At 40.5% G+C, this 9215-nt stretch overlaps 1 protein-coding gene across 1 annotated transcript in view; it reads left to right on the top strand.

Moving 5' to 3' along the window:
• LOC113752073 (probable LRR receptor-like serine/threonine-protein kinase At3g47570) overlaps positions 1 to 6613 on the top strand; it is a 46269-nt gene extending 39656 nt beyond the window's left edge. Inside the window, exons 2-6 of the mRNA XM_027296213.1 lie at positions 2385 to 2456; positions 3488 to 4948; positions 5129 to 5331; positions 5617 to 5682; positions 6464 to 6613. Coding sequence (XP_027152014.1) covers positions 2385 to 2456; positions 3488 to 4948; positions 5129 to 5331; positions 5617 to 5682; positions 6464 to 6613 — 1952 coding nt within the window. The remainder of the gene's footprint in view (positions 1 to 2384; positions 2457 to 3487; positions 4949 to 5128; positions 5332 to 5616; positions 5683 to 6463) is intronic.
• Positions 6614 to 9215: the final 2602 nt, after the last annotated feature.

Genomic DNA, 9215 nt, shown 5'->3' with positions numbered 1-9215 from the left:
CAACTGCCTTCCATTCATGCAGTAAGACTACACTAATATCTTCTTTCGTTGGACTGGCATCCATCTTGGTTGGGAAAAATCTACTTTTCATTCTTATACTTTGAGTTAGGGACACATTTCGTCCCCAAACTTTTAGACGCACCATATTTAGTACATGAATTAATTATTTTGGGCCACATTTAGTCCAAAAAGGGTAAAATATTCAATTTGGATGGAGAAGGCTGACGCGGCCGTTGATTTTGACTGAAAATTTATTTTTATTTAACAGCCACGTGCCAAACACATGACTTTCTCCATCCAAATTAAGCAATTTACCATTTTAGACTAAATGTGGCAATAAATAATTAATTCATGTACTAAATATGATGCATCTAAAAGTTTAGGGACGAAATATTTCCCTACCTCAAAATTTAGAGACGAATAATGGATTTTTCCCCATCTTCGTTGGAAGCAAACACACGGAAATGAGTGAATAGATCCAATTCTTGACCGTGGAGCATAAGGACTTGGACCGGAGTAGTCCTTGACCGAAACTTGTATTTCCACACAATGAATGCCTTAAAGGTCAGATATAATTGTGGTGCGTCTTAGTGAGACAATGAATGCCTTAGACTCGTACAGGCCCATAGAGGAATAGGACACTTACTCTACATCTTCTCTTCTTTTATACTTCAATTTATTTTTGTATAGAAATTTTCAGACACTTAATAATTTTAGCTTGGCTTGGAGTAGTATCATTTTCATCATTCTTGGAACATTGTTATACTCAAAATTCAATTTTGCCACATAGAATGCTAAAGCAGCAGAATTGCGTGTAACATCAATTGCTCTATAAAACACTCAACAGCGAAAGTTGAACCAATTACATAAAAAGCTAGTCTAAGGAAATTTGAACCATAGTTATTAAATCTGACCCAAAACTCTTCCCGGAGAAATGATCGAGTCATCGGGTTGATGGTTAACTGTGGGTTGCATATTAATTATATAATATAATATAATAATAAATCTTAAATTATAAAAATAATAAAAATTTTAAGTTAGTGGTTCAACCAACGGTTCAACCAGTGATTTTTTTCCAATTCATTGGTTAAATTGCCGGGTCGTTAATATAATATAATAATGTTTTGATGTTTTTATTTGTCAACTTTTTCATCTCGATTTCGTCAAAAAATGTAAAATGAAAAATATTCTTCCTTAATCAACCAAAATTTGCAACAACATTATAAGCAAGTAGTTATAGCCAGGAATTGTCATCTACGACTAATTGATGTAAGTTTATTGTGTAGAGTACAAATTAAGACAGAAAATCCTTCGTAACCCAATGAGAAATTTTCATTGGGTTTTAAAGGATTTTGAAACTAGACTCATAAGTGCATGAAAAATTTACATCACACATTCACTATTGCTGATAATCGCTAACTACTTAAGTAGTGGTGCAAACTTCGTCTGAATAAAGAAGTTTTTGTTTTCAACAAAACAAAGACAAAAGTTAGGAAATAAAAAACTCAAAACATGGCGAACACAGAGTTACTAAACCTAATCTCACCTAATCGATGGTTCATTTGGTCAACTTAGTGATCTTGGATTAGTAGTTGAACTGAATGAGGAAGGAAATCGTTAACTAGTCAATAATTTTCAACAATTCAATCGATAAAATCTAAAATTCTGACCTGTTCAACTAATAATTTAATAATTATAATGTTTTAGTAATTAAAATATTTTATTGTACAATATTTTAGAAACATCGACTGGATCAGTAAATCTATAGCTAAGCCGCTAACCTGTTGTACCAATGGCCTTGCCGGGTCGATGTCTAGGCCGGGATTAATGACTATGCCAAACACAGTTTTGTTTGATGTAAGAAATAAAATTGTCAAAGAGGAACGAATTAACACTATGTATATTAATGGGGTAGAGTTGTCTTTTGCACAAAACCATTGGTTTTGATGGATTACATCTCTCTTGCCTTTCAATCCAAAGCATAAGGATGTTAAAAGTATATTTTCAAGCCACATGGGGGTTTTGAGTAATTTCCCCTTAAAATTTTCGGACATTTGAAACTTCATGGCTTTACCGTCTATGAAAGAAAATGTAAAAAATATTAATTTTGATATGCATATTTATATTTTATATCAATTTTATTTCTAATTTATGCACACATTTAAAAATCCATCAACATACGCATAGAGATTGGCATCAAAATAACCTCCAATATTTGGGATTTTATGTAATCGTCATTTTGCCAATATTTACGAAAAATTTCAATGATACTATTTGAAACTTGATTGAAGATCCTCAGAATTCCGAAATACATATATGTTATATACATATAATTATTCCATACCGTTAATTATATTTATCATCATGCTGTGATTTTTGGGCAGGTGAAATTCCAAAAGTCATTGACAATCTCTATAATTTGGAGAAACTAGGCATGGGGCATGCTAATGTGACAGGTAAAAAACTTGATACATTTTGACATGAATTTGTTTGAAACATTGTCTCAAAATGTTTTGCCATTTCCAAAATTATCAATGAATTATACCACTTGCTTTCCTATCTTTACCCTTGAATTTGTTGATATGCTTCCTCTTTCATTAAATTTAGGTACTCGACTTTAGACATGTGAGATACAAAAGTTTTGCAATGTTGTCCTGCTTTGGTTACGGTGGGCAGAGTTAGTGGTTAAAGCAGTTGACGAGGACAACTAAACCAATCATGGGTAGGATGAAAATGATCGTAAATTAATATGTACAATTAATTAAACCAATCATAAGAGAAATGATTATTAATTATTAAATTAATAATTGTGAGGGAGCAAACGAATGGTTAATTAATTAGTTGAGATGGAATATTTGTAGGAGAAATGATATGACGTTGGTGCATGATTGTTCATTATATTTGTGGGTATAACATAAAGAAATTTTAAAAAATGTATTTGTAATGGTATTAGACAAAATTAATGCAAATGAATTGATGACATAATAACCAAAGTTGATATTTAATTAGACCATATTTGTCACTTTTAAATTTTCAACATTATCATCACAATCACCTAATAATACTTTTACCATCTGATTAACATGTTGCCTATGTATTGTCAACCAATAGCACAACAAACTTTCACTGATGACCAACCACAAACATTATAATTACCAAATTCGTTATAATAATATTAAAAAAGCTTTTAAAAGATCAAAGTTTTTTCGTTCATTAAAATTTTATATCAATTTTTCCCTATAAAAAGTGATTTTTAAAAAATTGCATGTAAATTGAGTGTGCCCGTTATCACTAGTAATGCTAATGGTATTCATACTAGTGTATAGATATTTAAAATCAAATATTCCTATTAATTAGACTATCTAGTGATACATTTAAGAATATTTTTAATAGGCATAAATACAAAAATATAACTCCGCATTGTCTATTCTAAAAGTAGGACAACAAACAATCTTCACATTTTTTTCTAACCAATTTCATTTGTCAGGTATAATACCTCAAGAGGTTGGTAATATTAGCAAGTTGGAACTACTAAACTTGGAGTCCAATAGTTTGACAGGAGTAATTCCAGCTACAATCAAATGGTTGTTGAAGCTTCAGATGATAGATCTAAATGACAATCAGATACAAGGAGGTATTCCAAGTGAGCTTTGTTATTTGTTGAACTTCGAAGGATTAAATCTGGCAAAAAATAAGCTCTCTGGTACGGTTCCTTCTTGTTTAGGAAATGTTAGAACACTAAGATATGTTTATCTCAATTCCAACAATATAAGTTCTAACATACCAGCAAGCTTTTGGATCCTAAGAGATATTTTGGAGCTGGACATGTCAGCAAATTATTTGACTGGCTCTTTGCCCACTGAAATTGGAAGCTTCAAGGCATTAATCACATTGAACTTTTCAAATAATCAATACTTGGGTGAGATACCTAGCACCATTGGAGCACTACAGGATTTGCAAGAACTCTCCTTGGAGCACAACAAGTTACAAGGATCGATACCAAATTCCATGAAGAATATGCAGCAGTTACAGCATTTGGATCTATCTTTTAACAATCTGGAAGGTGAAATTCCCAGCTCACTACAGGTACTATCAGATCTCCTACAATTTAATGTGTCTTACAATAGATTAAGAGGACCAATTCCTCATGGAGGGCCATTCACAAATTTCACGAACCTATCTTTTCTCTCAACTGAAGCATTGTGTGGCGCTCCTTGGCTCCAACCTTGTACAAGTACATTTCAACATGAATCAAGGACAAAAAGGATAGTCATGATTGTTCTGTTGGCATCAGTTTCTGTCATATTAGCCATGGTGATTTCAAGTTTTTTGATGCGGTTAAAGTTAAGAAAGAAAAATCTAGCTTCGACTCAGAACTTGCTTCCCATGGCAACATTTGAAAGGGCATCCTTCCATGAACTTAGACAAATAACAAATGGATTCAGCGAGAGTAACTTACTTGGCTCGGGGAGCTTTGGTTTAGTTTACAAAGGAATTCGTGAAAATGGGATGGTTTGGGCCATAAAAATATTCGATTTGCAGCTAGAAGGTGCATTTAAAAGCTTTGATAGAGAATGTGAAGTCTTAAGCTGCCTTCGTCATCGAAATTTAACTAGAGCAATTAGTGCTTGCTCTAGCCCTGATTTTAAGGCTTTGGTGCTTGAATATATGCCCAATGGAAGCCTTGAGAAATGGCTACATTCAAATCATCATTTCTTAAATATCAAGCAACGATTGGATGTTATGATAGATGTGGTTTGTGGTTTGGAATATCTCCATTATGGTTATTCAACTCCGATAGTTCACTGTGATTTGAAGCCTAGCAATATTCTACTGGATCAAGACATGGTTGGGCATGTTTGTGATTTTGGAATTGCAAAGTTGTTAGGAGATGAAGAGTTTGTGGTACAAACAAAGACTCTTGCTACATTTGAATATATTGCCCCAGGTGACTTTTCTTGATTACAATTTCGAATTTTTTATGTCATTCAAATTAATGTTTCAACTTTCAAATTTCAACAACTAGTACGGTATGTGAAATATAAGAACTTCGAAAAAAATGCATAAAGTAGAGGTGAACTGATACCTGTACTTGACTTTAACAATGAGTTTCAAACTTTGATGCTAGAATATGGACTGGAAGGATTGGTTTCAAAAAGTAGTGATGCTTACACCTTTGGGATTTTATTGATGGAAGCATTTACAAAAAGAAAGCCCAAGGATGAGATGTTTACAGAAGAGTTAAGCCTTAGGCGTTGGGTACAAGATTGCTTACCAGATTCTATAATTCAAGTTATAGATGTAGATTTACTTCATCATGATGATGGACTGGTACAAAGGAAGATTGAATGCATATCATCTATCTTGCAACTTGGTTTAAGTTGTACAACATATGCTCCTGAGGAAAGAATAAACATGAAAGAGATTCTAAGAGCGCTCCAGAAGATCAAACTTCAGTTTATTAAAGATATCGCTCCTTGAAGCAGGTATAAACCATTATTTATGAGATATTCCAGTAGCAACTTATTCTTCAATCTTATGGTATAACAAAAGCTTATTCCAAGGATTACTATTCATTCAAGTTGTACTTATGTTTTTCTCCTGAATACATTGCAGAGTCCTGAGGTGCAAATGTATTTGGGGAATCTTTGTCTTGACTTTGTCACCGCCGAAATGCTTAAGGTTGAAAACAGGAATGAGATATGTTGTATTTACCAATAAGTTTGTTTACAGATATGGAGACCTCAAGTTCACAATCCCAATTTATATGTTATGAAAGCCCAAGCAGTTTACTTGGTGTTTATGTTTGACATACATATATAGCAATTAAGTTGATGATTTACTTTCAGTTATTGATCCATCTTTCCCTTTTTCAATTTTTGCAAATAAATGAGAAACAAATTGATCGTCGATATATATCACCATATAAAGATACACATAGGCATATGTATTTGTAAATATAAAGCATGCATACGGCATATAGATTCATGTATTTATTTTATCGGTCTGACTAATGGGTGCTCAATGAGTGCACTCGTTAAAATATGCTTTAGATGTTTAGAAATATAAGATTAATTGGGAAAAATGTATAAATACAAATAGATTAATTAGGAAAAATGTATAAATGTAAGTGAAGAGGCGATTTTTGGTTGGTAGCTGAACCGACCTGAATCAGTCCTCTCTGAGATGAGGTGAGGTGAACTCCTGGATCCGAAGTCAACCTCCTTGTCCGAAGTGAATGGCGGGGCTTCTCCCCTGGGATCACTCCGACGATCAAGTTAGTATGAGAACGAGAAATATGCTAGAGTATGAGCAAATGAACAGTGTATGCTTACTTGTTGGAGTGTGTGGGGTATTTATAGAGCGAGAGTGGAGGGCAGGACGGAGGTCTTATGTCGGTGGGACCCATGCCCTGCCATTACGGCTCTGTTCCCTGTCAGGGGGCCTGACTCTGACACTGTAGCCGCCTGGACAGGGTGACGAGGAGTCCTTTGCAGTAGTCATTAAGTGCGACAGTGCTTTTCAGATAAAGCACTGTTCCCGGATGATGTCAGGTGACTTGCCTCATCCGCGTGCAGCTGAGGTGGAGGTGCCGAGGTCACCTACACGGTAGACTAGGGATCCGGCCGAGCTTAAGGGATATGCCCGAGGCACGGGTGAGCTCTGATGTCGGACGAGGTGAGGTCACCTCGGACATGCGGGGTGGCCGAGGTGAGCATCCTCAATAAGCCCCCCAAGCCTCGGGAGCTCCGGGCTAGGGAGGTTCCGAGGCTTCCTTGTGCCGAAGTCGTAGAGAGCCGGAGTCCCGAAACTGCCCCGGAAGATGCGGGGACGCGACACGTGGACGTGTCAGTTGACAGGATGTGGTCACTGGTAACCGTCGCGTCGTGAAGTAGTGGGACGTTTCGTGCAGAGGGTGTCAGCTGAAAGGACGGGGTATTAATGAGGAGAGAGGGAGGCACGACGTTTTGAATTCGAACGTGGCCGTCCTTTCGCATTCTTGCCGCCTCTTCGGATTCTCCCCAAACCCTTATAAATAGGGGGGGTCCCCCTCATCGCACTTCTCACACCTTTCATTTTCATCCGAGACCCGCAAAGTTCGCGAGCGTAGCCGAGGTCAATATAGTAGCCGAGATCGGAGTAGTAGCCGAGATCAGATCCGAGGTCATCCACTTCGTCCAGTTCCGTAGGCAATAGTAAGTACCCTTCTTCTTTCTTATTTCGTCTTTCACCCATGGCCAAAACGGCTAAGACCCACAAAGAGACCATAACTCCGAGCCACCTGACCGAGGTGAGGCCGGATCCTGGGGAAGAAGCGACGACATCTAGTTCGGAAGGGTCGACCCCGAGTTCTGAGAAGGGATCAACCGAGGCGGGAGCCAGTGGGGCAGCCTCGGAGTTGGAGTCATCCGAGATGAGCGAGGGTGGTTCCGAGGTGGACTACAACGAGGAGCTCGGCGTCGAGACACCACACGACGAGGACGCCCTGGAGCCTGTCGCTCCCGAGGACCTAGCCAACATCGACTTCGGCAAGATGCCGAAGTTTAGAAGTCGCATCCGAAGAGATAGGGCCGTGAAGGTGATGAACAAGTACCCTTTCCGGTCGGGGTACGAGATCATTCCGGCCGGAGCAGATGACTCAGCCGAAAAGCCCCCCTTGGGCACAGTGGCCATCTATGTCCAACAGTTAGAGGCCGGGCTGAGGATGCCCACGTCAAGGTTCTTCAGGGACTTGCTTCGTCACTTCGGCGTGAGGATTACCCAACTCACCCCGAACGCGATCCGCATCATTATAGGGTTCGAGATGCTGTGCCGACATCAGGAGGTGGCTCCCTCTGTCGACCTCTTCCGCCGATGTTATACCCTTAAGGCGCACGGGACAGACAAGGGATGGTTTTTTGTCAGTAACCGGAACAATGCCATTCCGAAGTTGGTGGTCGGTTCTCCCAGCTCGATCAAGAATTGGAAACGCGACTTCTTCTTTGTGTCCGAAGTGGACTTCCCTAGAGGTTTCTGGTGGAGGCCAATCAAAGCGAAGGCCGATCCTTCCGCTGGGGATGCCAAGGAGGAGGACTTCCAGAAGCTGATGAGGTCGGGACTTCGGATATACAGTCTGGACTACCCCGAAGCCGTGCTGGTTGACGGGGGAATCAGCCGAGCTTTGCTCAGTCCCGACAGAGCTCCCTTCACTTCCACCAAACTTAAGATTCCTTGTAATTTTCTTTCATAACTTTGCTTTCACTTCGGCTAAGACATATGATAATATTTGTTTTTTGTGCAGTGACTAAACTGTCCGACATCGTCGTATCGGGCTCGTCCGAAGTGGCCAAAAGGCAGAAGAGGAAGAGCTCTGATGAGACGTTGGCACCTCCGCCGAAGAAGAAATCGCAAGGGCAGGCTGCCAAGACCTCGGCGGCCAAGAGCACTCCCACCCCGGTTGGTCAAAGCAGCTCGGCCACCGCTGCTACGGGGTCCACCTCGTCCGTGCCAGAGGGAGTGCCTCTTGGAGTCACCACGGCACTCCCACCTCATGGCCGAGGCAAGCAGCTGAAACCCCCGGTCAATGCAGTGTCGGGGACCTCGCTATGGAATCGTTTCCATAGTCCCCCGGTGTTTTCTGGGGATGAAAAGACGCACCCCGCCGGGCACTGGTGTCCGAACTGGAAACTTTCGGTCAACGACAGGTGCAGCCATCCTCGGGTTGCCCAAGAGTTGGTGATGCACTCCCCCCTACCAAGGGACTTGGAATTTATGAAGAAGTTGACCCCGGCTGAGATGGTTCAAAGCCTCATGGTGAGCACGGCTTCCACCTCAGCCTTTGTGGCCGAGATGACTCACCGGTACTGTGCTCTAGTCGAGGAGCAGGACACCGGCAAGTTGCAGAATCAAATCTCCAAGTTGGAGAAAAAACTGTTGGTGTCCGAGTCTGAGAAGGCCGAGCTTGAAAGGCGGCTTAAGGAGGCCGAGGTGAAGGATGAGGAGGCCGCGGCTACTATCAACAGTCTCCGATCGGCCCTCGAAGAGGAGCAGAAGAGGGGGGACGAGGTGAAGGCGTCCCACGAGCAAGCTCTCGAGGGTGCCGGAGCCTCGGCCGTAGACGCTTTTCGGAAGTCCGAGGCCTTCATCAAGGACCTCGGCCAACTACTTACGCCTAACTTCATGTTTGGTTTCACATCGGCCGTTGACGAGGCCGCAACTCACCTCTCCTCCGAGGC

This window comes from Coffea eugenioides, chromosome 11, assembly GCF_003713205.1.
Source record: "Coffea eugenioides isolate CCC68of chromosome 11, Ceug_1.0, whole genome shotgun sequence".
Classification (NCBI taxonomy): domain Eukaryota; kingdom Viridiplantae; phylum Streptophyta; class Magnoliopsida; order Gentianales; family Rubiaceae; genus Coffea; species Coffea eugenioides.
This window is presented reverse-complemented; position numbering and strand designations above follow the sequence as displayed.